Source organism: Mauremys reevesii, linkage group 6 (assembly GCF_016161935.1).
Source record: "Mauremys reevesii isolate NIE-2019 linkage group 6, ASM1616193v1, whole genome shotgun sequence".
Lineage (NCBI taxonomy): Eukaryota > Metazoa > Chordata > Testudines > Geoemydidae > Mauremys > Mauremys reevesii.
The window spans coordinates 12,937,289-12,954,817 of record NC_052628.1 but is presented as its reverse complement, the minus strand read 5'-3'; the positions used below and the strand labels follow the sequence as shown (position 1 = coordinate 12,954,817).

Here is a 17,529-nt window from a genome sequence, read left to right as displayed (position 1 = left end):
CCCCCCCTCAAATCCTTATTTAAAAAAAAAATTCCAAAGAAGAAAAAAACAAACAATATTCTCTTAATCAGAATAAAGTAATTCTTTTATTTTTCCTGATGAGAACATTATTCTAATCAACAGAATGCTGTTAGTTTCTTTCACTGGAATTTTTGTGATTTTTTTTTAAAATAAGAATTTGAGAAAAAACAAATGGAGCAACAATAAAAGAAGAAAAATATGTGCCTGTCCCTAATGCTGAATTTCTTGTCGGAATCCTAAATTGCTGTAATTAAGCTGCCTCCACATTTCCTGTTTTTGTTACCCCATGACCGTGTTAGGCCTAATTTAGGCTTGCGATTGTAGAGACTTTTATTTGCCAGTAAAGTGCCACAAGCAACTGTAGTGATGGCTGTGATACTTCCCAGAGGTACCCAGGGTTGTAAGGCACCTTGCTACCACATGTCCTTAGCATGAGTAAGTTTTGTCTGTGCCTGTTATGGATCAGCACGACTCCACCATCCTCTGGTAACACGAGCACTACCTTCCAGGCCTCCCTCTCAACGAGCAGGTTAGCAATAGGCACACACACACTGCCTGGAGTCCTCTGAGCATCCTTCTGGAGTCCCCAGTCCCTGATCTACTGAACGGTCACTAAACTGTCAGATTCTCTATTCCCAAAGAAACAGCACACCAGCTTCTTAGATTCCTCGAAGGATCACCACTCCGCTTAACATACAGCACTTAGATATATTTATAGTGAAAACAGGAATAAAGAACAGAGATTCAAGTGATAGAGTGAGAATATCGGAAACAAATGCTTACATATAAAACATAAGAAGGGTCATACTGGGTCAGACCAATAGTCCATCTAGCCAGTATCCTGTCTTCCAACAGTGGCCAATGCCAGGTGCCCCAGAGGGAATGAACAGAACAAGTAATCTCTGTCGCCCATTCCCAGCTTCTGGCAAATAAAGGCTGACAAAATCATAACATTCTTTCTAGAGCCTAAACTAACTCACAAGACATTCCCCAGTCTCCTATAGAATAGCTTACCCCAGCCCCAGTCCTTTTCCTAGCATTTTCAGACAGGAAGGCCGAGATCCCCCTTTCATAAGATCAAGACTGCTGGCAGATTGTCTTCACAGTCTGAAGCATGCCAAGGCACCTCTCTGCACCCGCAGACAGACAAGATCAGACCTGAAAACAGGGTGTCCCCCACTCCTGTGGTTTACTTCTTTCTGTTAATTTCCTTCTGAAGCCTCCACAAGTTCTTCATTAGCATTTGACTCAATACACTAATAGACTTCTATTTTAAGACACACAATAAGCAATGGTCCACTGGGGAGATAAGTGTGTCTCACCTACTGTCAGGAGAAGTTTATCTCAAAGCATACTACCTTAGAGCAGTGGCTCTCAACTTTTCCAGGCTACTGTACTCCTTTCAAGAGTCTGATTTGTCTTGTGTACCCCCAAGTTTCACCTTACTTAAAAACTTACAAAATCAGATATAAAAATACAAAAAAGTCACAGCACACTATTACTGAGAATATTAATATTAATGAGTCCTCTCTCATTTTTACCATATAATTATAAAATAAATCAAATTGGAATATAAATATTGTACTTACATTTCAGTATATAGTATACAGAGCAATACAAACAAATCACTGTCTATGAAAGTTTAGTTTGTACTGACTTCACTAGTGCTTTTTATTAGGGCTGTCGATTAACTGCAGTTAACTCACGTGATTAATCACGATTATTTTTTTGAGTTAATCACAGTTTTAATCGCACTGTTAAACAATAAAATATCAATTGAAATTTATTAAATATTTTGGATGCTTTTCTGCATTTTCAAATATTTGATTTCAATTTACAACACATAATACAAAGTGTATAGTGCTAACTTTATATTATTATTTTATTACAAATATTTGTGCTGTAAAAATGATAAACGAAATAAATAGTATTTTTCAATTTACCTCATACAAGTAACTTTAGTGCAATCTCTATCGTGAAAGTGCAACTTACAAATGTAGATTTTTTTTGTTACATAACTGCACTCAAAAACAAAACCATGTTAAAAACTTTAGGGCCTACAAGTCCACTCAGTCCTACTTCTTGTTCAGCCAATCACTAAGACAAACACATTTGTTTACATTTAAAGGAGATAATGTTGCCTGCTTCTTATTTACTGTTACAGGTTGGACCCCTTGGGAAGTCACCTGATGTACTGAGATACCACTGAGTCTATCTGTTCTGCCAGCATGGACCCCCTTTAAACTGTCTTGCTGAGCCAGGCTCTTAAAACCTCCTTTAAACACACACAGGCAGGGCCACATCCAGCTGCAGATCAGCTCTGGGAAGACCCAGTTTAAGGGACTTGCTCCAGCACTCAGACATCCACCTCCCTTGGAGTGCAGACCCAAAGATATATTATGAAATTCGCTTCTTCCCTCAATGTGGAGGAGGGTGTACACAATTTTTCGCTCCCCCAGTTAGCAATCACATAAACTGGGTTATATTGTAAACCAGAAACAAATTTATTAACTATAACAGGTGTATTTTAAGTAGTTAAGGGGGTAGCAGACAGAACAAGGCAGATTACTAAGAAAATAAAATGGAGCACACAAACTAAGCTTAATACACTAAAGAAACTGGTTACATGCAAGTTCTCACCCTAAATGTGATTCTAATAATCTTCTTCACTGGCCAGATGCCCTTCCAGCCTCAGCCCAGTTCTTTCCCCCAGTTCAGTCTTAGTTGTTTCCAGCACTCATCTTGGGTGAGGTAGCAGGGGAGAACTGATGACCTGGATTACCTCACTTCCCACCCTTACATAGGATTTGCATAAGGCGGGAGTCTTTCTTTCCTAGTTTGACCACCCCTAGCTTCTTGTGGAAAAGTACAGAATTCAAGATGGGTTCCAGTCTTAGGTGACATGGTTACATGCCTCTGTAGGGCCCTTGTAGCCATTCTTCACAGGCTAACCCACACATTCACAGGAAGACTAAGCTCTTTTACAGTCCATTATCCTTGTTGATGGGCCATCCGCCCTGTCTGGCTTTTCCATTGTTGTACCTGAAGTGTTAGCAGTGAGTATCATCCAAAGTAGCATAGTTGAAATACAAATATATAGTCAATATTCCTAATTTCAGATACAGAAATTATACATGCATACAAATAGGACAATCACATTTAGTAAATCATAACCTTTCCAGTGATATCTCATCTGAGTCATTTGCATAAAGTACATCTCATTTGTCATATTAATATCATAGGCATATTTTCATAAAAAATATGGAATGACACGTCACAACAATGTCACCTGAAAATGAGAACAGGTGTTCGCATGGCACTGTTGTAGCTGGGATTGCATGGTATTTATATGCCAGATATGCTAAACATTTGTATGTGCCTTCATGCTTTGGCCACCATTCCAGAAGACATGCTTCCATGTTGATGATGCTCGTTAAAAAAATAATGCATTAATTAAATTTGTGACTGAACTCCTTAGGGGAGAACTGTACATCTCCTGCTTTGTTTTAAGTGCATTCTGCCATATATTTTGTGTTATGGCCATGGCCGGCTCCAGGTTTTCTGCTTCCCCAAGCGGTGGAAAAACCCCCCAAAAAAACAATCGGTGGCAGCTCAATCGCGCAGCTCCATTCTTCAGTGGCAGTTCAGCAGCGGGTTCTTTGCTCCTTCTCTTCCTCTTCGGCGGCGGTAAAGAGTAAGAGAGGGACTGAGAGACCCGCCGCCAAATTCCGGCTGAAGACCCGGACGTGCCGCCCCAATAGCGGATGGAGTAACGCCCCTTTGTAATGGCCACCCCAAGCACCTGCTTCCTTAGCTGGTGCCTGGAGGCAGCCCTGGTTATGGCAGTCTCAGATGATGACTCAGCACATGTTGTTCATTTTAAGAACACTTTCAAAGTAGATTTGACAAAATGCAAAGAAGGTACCAATGTGAGATTTCTGAAGATAGCTACAGCACTTGATCCAAGGTTTAAGAATCTGAAGTGCCTTCCAAAATCTGAGAGGGACGAGGTGTGGAGCATGTTTTCAGAAGTCTTAAAAGAGCAACACTCCGATGCGAAAACTACAGAACCTGAACCACCAAAAAAGAAAATCAACCTTTCGCTGGTGGCATCTGACTCAAAGATGATGAAAATGAACCTGCGTCAGTCCACACTGCTTTGGATTGTTGCCCAGAAAAACCCATCATCAGCATGGAAGCATGTATTCTGGAATGGTGGGTGAAGCATGAAGGGACATATGAATCTTTACCGCATCTGGCACGTCGCTGGCTACAACAGTGCTATGAGAACGCCTATTCTCCCTTTCAGGTGACATTGTAAACAAGAAGCAGGCAGCGTTATCTCCTGCAAACGTAAACAAATTTGTTTGTCTGAGCAATTGACTGAACAAGAAGTAGGACTGAGTGGACTTGTAGACTCTAAAGTTTTGCATTGTTTTATTTTTGAATGCAGTTTTTTTTGTACATAATTCTACATTTGTAAGTTTAACTTTCATGATAAAGAGATTGCCCTACAGTACTTGTATTAGGTGAATTGAAAAATAGTATTTCTTTTTTACAGTACAAATATTTGTAATAAAAAATAAATATTAAGTGAGCACTGTAAACTTTGTATTCTGTGTTGTAATTGAAATCAATATATTTGAAAAAGTAGAAAACATCAAAAAATATTTAAATAAATGTTTTTTCTATTATTGTTTAATCACGCAATTAATCATGATTAATTTTTTTCAATCACATGATTAATCACACTTAATTTTTTTAATTGCTAGACAGCCCGACTTTTTATGTAGCATATTGTAACATTTGGAAAATATCTAGAGGAGCTGATGTTCCCCCTGGAAGACGTCTGAGTATCCCCAGGGGTACACATAGCCCTGGTTGAAAAGCACTGCCTTAGGGTGACCTGCCTTTAACTATAAGGTCTAGAGAACATATTTTTCAGCATATACACATAACTCCTCACATATTTTCTATACATACAACTCACAATGGTTATGATGATCAGTGTGAGCAGGCTTTCAGTACATACCTTACATGACCCCTTTTGGTGAACCCAGGGGATCTTTTTATCCTGATGTACCTCTGTGCCCTATGCCAGCTGGCATCAAGGGGTCTTTGGATCACAGTGGCAGAGTCTGGAACAGACCATGACAGCTGCCATTCCCAGAGGGAGCTCCTCAGCTGATCGCAATCAGAAAGGAATTGAAACCCGAGCACTGCAGGGGGTGGGGCGCACTGAGGACTTACTGCCAGTAGATCTCAAAATTTAGTATGCCTGCCTGGGATCCAATGTGTCAAAAATCTTTGAGCGCTGGGGAGATCTGGTTCATCTTATGTTACAGAGCTGAAACACACCCACAAATCCAGTCAATACAACAACTTAATAAAAGTATTATTCCCATTTGACAGAAGGAGAAATTGGAACAGAGAATGAAATCACTTGCCCAAGATTTCAGAGGGTATCAGTATCAGAGGAACCACTCAGCATTTCCTGGCTCACAGTTCAGTGCTCAATCCACTAAAAAACACCTATTCTCCAGCTAATTACATGACACCTGTTAGAGTACAATGAATATGAAGATAATAATTCTTACCCGGACAAGTTTTTCTGAATCACCCCTCCATTTGCTGACAATAGTGGACGCTGAAATGTTGAAGAAAGTTGTATTGCATTCAGTGGCAACAGCCTTAGCAAGCAGAGTCTTTCCAGTACCTACAAGCAACAGAGATGAGGAAATTCACTCTGACTAAATAAAATGTAAACATAGGAGTAACTCCCTTCATCATCTTACTAGTCAGAAAATGAACATGGACAGCAAGAGTGGAAATGCAATTAGAACTATTTGGAGAAAAGCAGGTAATGCAGGCCTTCAAGTCACAGCACTATTGACAAATACCTCAGAAACTGTTTGAGTGTACTATATATTGAAATGAACAGAGCACCTCAATGGGCTATCTTGTGGCAAATAAATGCAAGCATATACAAGACCAGAACCAATGCTATTTCACTGGGGGCGTGTAGCAGCTTGTCTAACACACTAATAGTACTACAGACTCCCCAGATGCTCTCTGGTTATGTCTACACTAAAAATGCTACAGTGTAGACACTTGCTACAGCAATGGGAGGAGTTCTCCTGTCACTGTAATTAATTAATCTCCCTGAGAGGCGATAGCTAGGTCTATGGAAAAAAATCTTCCTAGTACTATCTATACCAGAGGTTAGGTCAGCATAACTGTCTCTCTCAGGGCTGTGGATTTTGCATGCTGATGAAAGTTTTCAGTGTAGACCAGCAATCAGTGTCTAGGGAACTTTCCAGTGGTACCTGTGAGGGTGACAGAGATAGTGTGGAGAGCAGCCTAGACAGTGAGAGCATTTGGAGAGACTGCAGAAGTGTTGTGGTGCAGGACAGCCTCCATCCCTGCTAGCAGGAGACCAACACCATTTTCAAAACTAACACCTAAATGAGGAAGAGGGGGAGCTGGGACATTTTTCCAGGAAGGGATAGTCCAAGCCAGATTTATCTCTCTTTGAAGGTCAGTTCCAGCCAAATTAGGACTATTGGCAACTATGGCAAATGGAGCAACAATATGAAATTGACATGCTCTGATTATCCGTGGAGTCAAGAGTGTTGGTTGGAGGGAGGATTTAGGTGCAGAAATATTCTAGAGTTATGGGAACTGTGGATGTGGCAAGAGGTAGATTGAAGGGCTAAACTCCATGTCACCAAGTAAATTTCTTATATTAGTATATTGGATCAAATCAGCATGAAGCTCTTAAAATGCATTTATAATTCATCAGTTTGGATAGAAACAAAAGTAGCAATATATGTAGATACACCTATATTTATAGTATAAAATTATACCTACCTGGAGGTCCATATAGTAATAATCCTTTCCAAGGGGAGAGAATCCCTGTAAACAGCTGTGGGTACTGTGGAAACAAAAGAGCAATTCAAGGATTAAAAATATAAAATCTGAGTCAAAATGCTATTTTTTGCAACAATCCTGTACATGCAGGAAATCTAGCAAACTAGAAGAGAGGAAAAATAAAAGAATTGTATAATAGATTTCTCCATACAAAATGCTACATTTAACCAGATGAAATCTATTTTAAATGCATTTTTCATGTTTTTATTTTGTATAAATGGATATAGGTTGCTATGCTCTTCAGTAATTCATTTTCCTATAGCATGATGTGTCTGGCAGCTTTTCTTTAGGCAAAATTCCCACAGAATAAGTACTAACGGACTGGGCTTTTTCTATCCAGCAGCAAGGTATTTGTATATGAAAAGTTATATGGGGTGTCAACTTAAATTCCATTTGCTGACTAGGAATTGCATTCAGAAAAGGACAGATACAGTCAGAGCTATGGGACAGCACTTTACAAGAAAAATGTTAACTAGCTGGTGATATTTTGACCATGATAATGTACAGAAATGGTGTCCAGTACTGGTCTTCTCAAAGCTACTTAGAGCCTTACCCTTATAGGATACACGACTGCTTCCTTGACTAACCGCTTGGCTGCATCAAGTCCAATAATGTCATCCCATTTTATGTTTGGATTATGAAGATAAATGTCCTGCAATGCACATTTGATCTTTTTTAGAAAAAATAATGTTTTCCTGTACAAATATAATAAACCCGGAAGTAGCAAAACAGCCCACTTATGCCAAGGTGTGAAGTACTAGTGATACAAACTGTTTAATGTACAGTATAGGCTCTTAACTGTTAGCTCACAAAAGGGAAGCACTAGACACACACTTTATGGCTGGCTCTCATTGAAGCCAATGGAGATTTGCCATTGGCTTTAAGGGGAGCACAGTAATGGCCACAGTGGATGAGACCAATGATCCATTTCTTCAACAGTGACTAGTATCAGATAATTCAGAGCAAGGTGCAAGAAACTCCTTCATGGATAATTATGGAATAATCTACCCAGGGAGAACATTCTATATAATAATTAGTCTATGCCCTGAAGAGTTCATTCAGATAATTTCATTCAATTCATCAAATTATCTAATCCATTTAAATCCTTCTAAGATCTTGGCAGATCCTTCTAATATTTTGTGGCAGTGCATTCCACAGATGAATTTTTGCGTAAAAAGAAAAATCACATCTTTAATATAATTCGTTGGGGACTTAATTGGGACCACATTGCTGAATCAGGGTCTTAATCCATGTCAGTGACTTCTTCAGCCATCTTGGTAATATGTTAAAGGTTTTTCTTACAGCTGACTAATGTACAGTTTCTATAGAAAGGACATAGGGAAACACAATGCTGGTCTTGTCAATACAGCTCCAACAGCTTGGAGTGGTCAGTAGATCCCCCAGCCCCACGAGGAAGAGTGTTCTAAATTATTTCTGTGTGTTCTAGGCCAGGAAAAAATCTTTTCTAGCATCATTACATGCAAGAAAGGGAAAACACATTGGGTCTAATTTATCACTGATGTAATTTTAATGGAGATATACCAGGAAAAAAAAATGGCCTGGTACCATCAAGAATGACTGAAATGAAGATCCAGTCTTACTCTGCTTATAACCGTTGCAAGTTCTCTCATCTCACCACTCATGCCAATAAAAGCACTCAGAGGTTTTAACAATCGTTCCTAAAAAGACAGAAGTAAGTGGGTGTCAACAATTTATTTCAGTACATTTTTAATACAAATTATGAAGCAGTTTCAAAACAGTACCATGCTGAGGCAAAAATTTTAAAGGTACAAATAATAACAATGAAACTGAAATAAGTCATATTTGAGATGCCTCCATAGCTCTTCACTATAAGGGTAAGCCATTATAGGAGATCTCCCTAAGTCCTAATGTGTGAAGTTATGACTCAGGGCTGGATTCTGCCACCCTTATTCACAGCAAGTAGCTCCCTTACTCCACAAACAGTTCTATTTATCTCAGCATAAGGATGGCAGAACCTGACTTGCAGGGATTAAGGCCCATGAGGAATATAAACGACTTATCACACTTTCTCATGTGCTGTTTTAAACAATGAAGTTCCTTTCAAGTGTAACAGGCAGGGTGAGAAGGGGTGATTTTGCTGGCAGCTTTGGCTTGTGGCAGGCAGCGGTGGCCTTGACCGAAAACCTCTACCCCAAAGATTTTAGTGTCCTGGGGAAGGGCTAAAATAGAGAGATGTCAGTACCTTGCCATAAATTTGGAGACAGAAGAAACTGCTGGCTGGAACTTGAACACTGTCTGTCCCCACTGAAGTCAGGGGCAAGGATTTCACCCAGATCTGTTTTGTGGAGCTCTGAAAATTGTGCTACATTTGTGAATTATAACACGTGATTTGTATTTGCCACAAACACCCCTGTTCGGGAAGTACAAAAATGTCAACAAATTAGACTAGTGTTAGTGTCCATTCATTGCTTTTTCAGCAAGGACATAAGCCACTCCAGAATTTCAAACCCTTCTTTACTACTTGGAAGTTGGGACCACGTGAATTATGGTATTTTATTTTACTTTTGTTCCCTATTGCATAGTTCAGTGCGTAGTTACTTCTAAAGTTAATTTTGTTAGATGGAAATAATAATCCCTTACTGAAGGATCTGGATCACAGTTAAGGCTGTTTGAGGCTACTTCATTTGATGCTCCTTTGATAGCATCTTGGATCATCCCACGGAAGTCAATTATTTGGCCCTGAAAGAAAAAAGAATGATGTAATAGGCTTTATCCTATCTAAATAAAGTATCTGATTCTACAGTTAAAACTTCATGAATTACACTTCTACCCCGATATAACTCTGTCCTCAGGAGCCAAAATTTTTTACTGCATTATAGGTGAAACCGCAATATATCGAACTTGCTTTGATCCGCTGGAGTGCACAGTCCCGCCCCCCTGGGAGCGCTGCTTTACCGTGTTATATCCGAATTCGTGTTATATCAGGTCACAGGTGTACATAGTACAAAGCAAGCTTAACAGGATCGCAGCTCTCCAACTACAAAAGGCAACAGGCCAAATTCTGCCCAAGAATCCCCATTGACAATTGCCCAAGAAGTCAATGGTAGCAGTGGGGAAAGAACCCAGGCGTCCTAACTCTCTGTGCTGTGCTTTAACTACAAAATCATCTGTCCACCACTTTCAAGCAGCAGAAAAAAATTATACATTCAGCTTCCATTTTTACTATTAGGAGTTGGACTTTTCTATTCTATTTCTACATTGTTCCTTAGTTCTATACAGAGTGTACAAACTATGCCAAATAATGGGCTAAGGATAAAAGTTATAGTCCACCAGCAAATACATGGGAGACCTCAGACAGCCACACAGAAGTAGTATTTTATGTAAACGTACAGAAGAGTCATATCAAACCTTCATGTACAACTTCTTTGTTTTTCTTCATACACGTAGATGTGTTTTGTGCATAGAAAGTTTCTACTGACCCTTCTTGGGTGAGTGCTTTCTCCTCCACCACCTCTGTTGATTGCTGACACATTTAAACCAAAATCAGCTTGCTCCCGAGTAACTGTATTGTCATTCTCCTAAAGAAAAATCAGTTTTAGAAAAACAATTTCTTTCCAAGCAGATGAGCGTTAGACTTCACCGTAGTTCTTCACACATGCCCAGACGGTATGATTTTTCAGCTGAACTTTTATATTCCACTTAACTTGTACTAATAATGCCTGATTTTAGTATGTAACATTATTATGTGCGCCTTTAGGTCTCAATCTGGCTAGCTGTTGAAAGCAATGCAGAGCCACAGCTCTAGCACTCAGCATTCACTCATTTCCTCTGCAAAGAGTTTTCTGTAGTATGGAGAAATCAGCATAGTGCTCAGCAATGAGAAGAAACCTCTATGAGCACCATGAATTGAGCACTAGGGTACAGAAGGGATAACAGATGTGACTGAAAGAGGAGGTAGAGAATGAACCATGTATCTGTATAAATGCAAATGATGGGCCATTTTAGAAGTTTAAGTTACTCCAACATCTATCCATGACTAGTGGCTACTGCTGTGTACTAAATTGCTGCACTTACAAAAAAGTGACAGCAGAGTCAGGCATGAGATCCAGCCCCTAACACAGGAATGTATCCAAGGATTTTAAGAAAACAATCTCCGCCACCTACTCAATGCCTCAAAAATCATGCTAGGCACAGAGTTCTGCCTGGCCATCAGTCTGGTGTTCCTGCTCCCCTTGGCTTACTTCACCTTAACACATAGTTAATAGCAAAGCATCATGTTCAGCCGCCCTGTCAGACTCGACCCCAAAGAGCAAAAGACCACGGTGACAAATTACACTTACAAACTCAAATGTGTTAGACTGGGTTGTGTGAATGTGTTTATGACTGAGACTGGACATCTTGTTTGACCTTCCTTGGTCTGTAATCTTCCTTATCTCTACCACTATGGGGCCAATCCTTAAGCCCACTGAAATTAATGGAAAGATACCTGTTGACTTCATTTGCTGATGGATTAGATCCCATGTGAGATGTTCTTTTCCTTTATGTGCCTTTTCCCCCCATTACCATCTTACCCAGATAGCATCTCCCACTAGACTCCTGTGTTGTTATACTTACATAAGCAATAAAACTCTTTACTCACAAACCTCCAAAAGTTTTCTCAGCCTCTTATTGACTATATCATAAGACCATAAGAACGGCCATACTGGGTCAGACCAAAGGTCCATCTACTCCAGTATCCTGTCTTCCAACAGTGGCCAACGCCAGGTGCCCCAGAAGGAATGAACAGAACAGGTAATCATCAAGTGATCCATTTCCTGTCACCCATTCCCAACATCTGGCAAACAGAGGCTAGGGACACCATCCCTGCCCATCCTGGCTAACAGCCATTGATGGACCTATCCTCCATGAATGTATCTAGTTATTTTTTGAAAACAGTTATAGTCTTGGCCTTCACAACATCCTCTGGCAAGGAGTTCCACAGGTTGACTGTACTTTGTGTGAAAAAATACTTCCTTTTGTTTGTTTTAAACCTGCTGCCTATTCATTTCATTAGGTGGTCCCTAGTTCTTGTGTTATGAGAAGGAGTAAATAAGGGCTTGTCTACACTTACCAGGGGATCGCCACGTGGCTATTGATGCATCAGTGGTCAATTTAGCGGGTCTAGTGAAGACCCGCTAAATTGACTGCAGATTGCTCACCCATCGACTCCTGTACTCCACCCAAACGAGAAGTGCAAGGGGAGTCGACAGGAGAGTGTCTCCTGTGGACATAGTGTAGTGGGGATCCCACGGTAAGTATATCTATGTTGACTTCAGCTACGTTATTCACATAGCTAAAGTTGCGTAACTTAGATCGATCTCCCCCCATAGTGTAGACAAGGCCTAACTTTTCCTTATTTATTTTCTCCACACTAGTCATAGACCTCCATCATATCTCTGCTTAGTCTCTTTTCCAAGATGAAAAGTCCCAGTCTTTTTAACCTCTCCTGATATGGCAGCTGTTCCATACCCCTAATCATTTTTGTTGCCCTTTTCTGAATCTTTCCCAAGTCTAATATATTTTTTTTGAGATGAGGCAACCACATCTGCACGCAATATTCAAAAGGGGGGCGTACCATGGATTTATATAGAGGTAATATGATATTTTCTGTCTTATTATCTATCTCCTTCTTAATGATTCCCAACATTCTGCTCACTTTGACTGCCACTGCACATTGAGTGGATGTTTTCAGAGAACTATCCACAGTGACTCCAAGATCTCTTTCCTGAGTGGTAACAGCTAATTTAGACCCCCTCATGGTCCAAACTAAAATAAAATCAATCCCAACTGCAATGCAACATAGTCAACACATTTGAACCTGTTTGGGGCTGTCCTTGCTAGATGGTTTAGGCTCTGTTGTCCTCCCAGATGAGGTTTTTGATAATGGCCGCTGCATAGTTTGATGCTGGTTGATCCTAGGAAGATTATGAGAAGAGCTACTTGCCGTCCTAGGATACAAAAAGCCTTTCAGGATGTAATTTTTAACTTCTCATTTTGTTTCCAGCATACCTCACAAGACAGAAGGATTAATGGTGGGATTTTCCAGAAAATACAGTGTTGTTCTAACTTTGGTCCCACTGAAGTCAATGAATTGAGGTCAATGCTGAATGCTTTTTAAAATCCCACCCTAACCCTTTATATGTGATAACGGAGGGGATATTTCAGATACTTTAGCAATCTATGAATTAGGTTGGAAAAAAAAAAAAAGAAGTCTTACCTAAAATGTTGTTAGCTTTTTAAAAAAAGAGACAGAAATTCCACCATTTAGTTTCCAGCGTGCTCACTGGTATGTTAGTTTAGCACCTCCAGTGTATCAGAGCATTAGTGCAACAGTACCATGTTTTACTCTTAGGGGAAAATCTTCTGCCCAGTGCCCACTCCAAATGGCTTTTCCCTTACCTTCTTGGTTTTCCTCCATTTCTTGGTTGCTGTTTATTTTCTGCTGTGGCAAAATAAATATTGAAATTAGAAATAAATAAGAGTGGCATGCCATGGTCAAGGAAGAAAGAAAAATTTCATTTTTTCTTTTAAAAACATTTTTGAGTGAACCTTGTGCTTGTGAAAGTTGTGAGGTTATGAAGCTCAGAAACTAAAGTCACCTTATAAAATAGGTACAACACTGGCAGTAACAGAGTAAACCTCCCAAAGTGCCTCAATCCTGACATGACTAGTGGAGAAAGTAGTTCAGGCTTATTAAGTCTTTAGTTCCATTCAGTCTTTGGTCTCTCTCCTGAGACTACAAACAAGGTGCCAAATCGACATTGGTTACTGTGATACGGACCCTTCTTCACTAGGAATTGGACTGAGCCCACTAAACTCATTTCACATACAGCATTGTAACTTTTACCCATTGCCAAATTAGGACAGATTTAGGGTTGCAACCAATAACACTTAAAAGTCCACCCTTAGGACAAAGTGCTGTTTCACACCATTTTAATCACTCTGCTTTAAAGCTGCCAAGCTGCAACGTCATCACAACAAAAATGTCACAACCTGATGATGCTCTATTAACCCTCAAGTTATTTTCCAAGAGTGCCTGATATAAGATTTACACACACACCAGAATGTGAGGTCACTCAAAAGCCTGGATTAGAACCAGTGACCCAGAGATTAAAGGTTCTGTACCTCATTAGCAATCTCCCAGCTGTTTTGAATCCCTTCTCCTCCTAGTATCTATAGATAGAACATTAGGAGGGACAGATTTTGATACTCTTCAAGGCACTGATTCAGTGAGACTGTTTGGGAACTTAGGCATTACTGAATCTGAGTAAGGGAATCACAATCTGGCTGTAAATACGATCTAACAAATGCTCTGCAATGGGACCCATTATCCTTTATTTGCAATTAAGTCCATCATTTATACATTGTAGGACTGACTTTTTTTTTTTTAAACTGACTCCAAACACTAGACCCTGTTTGTAAATCTTGCTCACATGCACACTTGCTTCCAGCCACTACTGATCTTTTACATCATTGTGAATGTCAATATGACTGGTGGGTTTTAAAAGCATTTAATCCATGCAGGCACTATTCTTTTTATATGCTTCAGTAGTGTCCCATTTACCTGGGATCTTCAAACTTCCTAATAAGCTTTTGAAGCAACTGAAACTGCTTGGAGATATTCTCTGCCCACTCATCCCCTTCTCTAACAATTAACACTCCATAACTTTGCCTCTGCTTGTATTGTTGCTCTTACTGCCTTCTGTAACCCACCTGTTGCACACAAGTTCAAGAACACTCAAGATCTCATGGTCCAATCTCAATATGTCTGTTCTGACTTGCATCATACAGTATTGCCTTTGCTTGTGCCTCTGGAGTGCACGTCTTTTGGAGCAAGGACCTGTTATTTTCTTGGTAGATACCATTTAGTGTAAAGCATTATGCTACATTAAATTAAATAATAACAATGGTGGGAATAAACTTTGAAGAGTGATCTTAGATGACCTCTAGGCTACAATGTTTCCCTTTAGTTATTCATTTTGTGTTTGAAAATAAAATCAGAAGTAGAACATTCTTAATATTGTTACCCAAAGAGGAAAAAAAATGAGAAAAATATCTATATAATATTTTGCACTTAGATATTATTTTTTTACCTGTAGATCTCAAAGTTGTTTAAAAAAAGATGGATAAACATCATCATACCCATTCATACAGATAGCAAAACTGAAGCACAGAGAAGTAAGAGGCAGAAAAGGAAACAGATCCCAGGTCTCCTGAATCCCAGTCCCATGTTCTAACCACAAGACCTCCAGCTCTATAATCATTTGAGAGCTTGGGGACAGAGGAAACAACATTAAATAAGGATAAGTCAGAGAAGTGTTGGGTATTTTAGTGCACACATTTTTTAAATTATAAGAAACAGAAGTTCAAAAGCTTTATTTTTGGAACACAGCCACGTACCAGTGTCTAGGGCCTTTTTGGTAATTTTAGGGTATTTTTGGAATTTTACATAGTAATAGCTTTCATATTCCATCAAAATAGTCTCAAGATCAATGTTGTCACAAACTTCAAAGCGGCGTAAAGCTAACTGGGTTTCTTGTTCCAAAGCATTTGCAGCATCAGCATACCTGGTCATTTCAAAAGAGCAAAGAACATAAAACTGAATGTCATTATTTTATAAAATTTGAGAGAAATAGTATACAAGGAAATGTGTTATAGTTCAAACTGTGGCAACCCTACATAACTAATAACCAGTAACAATTATAAGCACTTGTCATTCACAGGCCTCAAAGTGCTTCCCAAAAGTTCAACATAAGACCACATTGCAAATTAGTAACAGAGCTATGACTAGTACCCAGTTCTGTTGACATCCAGAATTGAATCCTATCCACCTCATTAGTATTATTAGCTTATATCAATTAATTTAAAAACAAATAAGAATAACCGGTGTGGTACATTTGACTATCTTCACACCACTGTGCAAATATTAACCAATTAATCCTCATAATGTCTCTGAGACTTGTCCTTTCTCTGTTTCCTCATCAGTAAAATGCAAGCCAGATTCTGATGTCAGTTACATCAGTGTAAACCTAGAGTAACACTATTTGAATAAATTCCTAGCTATAAAGATTCACACTGTTGTAACTGAGATCAGAATCAGGCTTGCAGAGATGAAGGGGTAAATATTCAGAACGGCTGTGTCCCGGGCTGGCAAACTTGTACCTTCCCTTTTGCACCCATAAAATCAAATCCAGGTGCAAATCATACAATCTATACTTCTTATTACCTCACTTCAGCGCAAATCACAGAGTTAAAAGCTGAAGAACAGAGATTCGCACCTTCAATTCAAATACAAATGTAAAAATGCAGGGCGAAATTTTTTGCAACTGCAAATTACACCAGAAAAAGGAAGGCCAGAGCTTTTGAAAATTTTACCCAATTGCTTGTTCAAAGTCACACAATAAATTGGTGGAAGTCAGGATAATCATAGAATCATAGAATCCTGATTCCCCAGTCCCAAATTTACTCCATTATATCATTACGCTTTCATACTAAATACACTTATACCCTTTTAAAACCCATATATATACCTCCTCTGTGTTACTGTAACTTCCATTAAAAGTAATGGAAATTGTGCATGTGTGCAACAAGTCTCATGCTATAAAGAATCTGACAGCTCAATGCTGACATACCTGATGTAAGCCCACCCCCAGCCTCCTCTGTTGTCCTTGTCTTCTCCAGAAAAACCAAAAGACTAACTTGATATTCCTGGTATTAGTAGTAAACACCTAGAGGAAGCTTTTTTTAAAACCTTTCAGATCTTTGTTACATATCATAAAGGGCACAACCCCGATTTTAAAAAAAAGCCTTTAGAGATTATTGTAAAAAAATTCTAAGTAACACCTGATACAACCTTTTTATTTTTATTCCATAAATTGAAATAAATAAAATGAATTTAAAAGTAAAATGTCCATGTTATATGCTAGTATTAGAGACACTGCAGAGCAATATAATTAGCAGGGCAGGCCTTCCATTGCATCCACTAGAGGGCAGAAGTGCACATTACCATGAAAGACCAGAAACACACATATATAAACAACTGTAGTGTACTTTTGTTTAGATAACATACCCTTCCTCTGTTAAATAATGCAAAATTAGAATGAGAAGATTTTTTCGACGAGCTTCTGTCCGCATCTCATCCTGTGAAGGAAGATAGAATTCTAGATCAAACGTAATAATCAGATTCTATTTATAGCTACAAACAGCATCAAAATGTCCAAATAAATCCAATTAAATAAAGACAACAGTATGTAAGAACTATAAAACAGCTTGAAGTCAAAAAACAGAAGTAAAATGGTTTTCCACTGTAATTTTTTTAACACTATCAGGCATCCTGGCTAGATAAAGGCTTTTTCATAGAAACAATAGTTTGAATTAGAAATTCCTTTTACTGTTCGTACTTTTGTGAAATTTTGGAGTTCAGCTAGGCCAATAAGTGGTTTGGTTACCATCTGGAGTGTCTTGTGGCTGTGCAGCTTTCATCCAGAGCTCTGACCCTAACAGATTATCAGCCGCCCACAAGCCTCACCCTGGCTTTACCCAACCTGGTTACTCCTT

The 17,529-nt window shown here is 39.1% G+C and overlaps 1 protein-coding gene across 7 annotated transcripts in view; it reads right to left on the bottom strand.

Moving 5' to 3' along the window:
* KATNAL2 (katanin catalytic subunit A1 like 2) overlaps nucleotides 1-17,529 on the bottom strand; it is a 50,717-nt gene that overhangs the window by 21,429 nt on the left and 11,759 nt on the right. For 3 of the 7 annotated variants that reach the window (XM_039544295.1, XM_039544296.1, XM_039544289.1), the window contains exons 2-11: nucleotides 17,042-17,112; nucleotides 15,373-15,539; nucleotides 13,372-13,414; nucleotides 12,791-12,920; nucleotides 10,413-10,511; nucleotides 9,574-9,672; nucleotides 8,553-8,630; nucleotides 7,505-7,603; nucleotides 6,892-6,955; nucleotides 5,619-5,737 (exon numbers count right to left, since the gene is read on the bottom strand). In XM_039544295.1, coding sequence (XP_039400229.1) covers nucleotides 5,619-5,737; nucleotides 6,892-6,955; nucleotides 7,505-7,603; nucleotides 8,553-8,630; nucleotides 9,574-9,672; nucleotides 10,413-10,511; nucleotides 12,791-12,920; nucleotides 13,372-13,414; nucleotides 15,373-15,539; nucleotides 17,042-17,112 — 969 coding nt within the window. The remainder of the gene's footprint in view (nucleotides 1-5,618; nucleotides 5,738-6,891; nucleotides 6,956-7,504; nucleotides 7,604-8,552; nucleotides 8,631-9,573; nucleotides 9,673-10,412; nucleotides 10,512-12,790; nucleotides 12,921-13,371; nucleotides 13,415-15,372; nucleotides 15,540-17,041; nucleotides 17,113-17,529) is intronic. The other 4 variants (XM_039544293.1, XM_039544291.1, XM_039544290.1 and 1 more) reach the window with 4 other exon arrangements.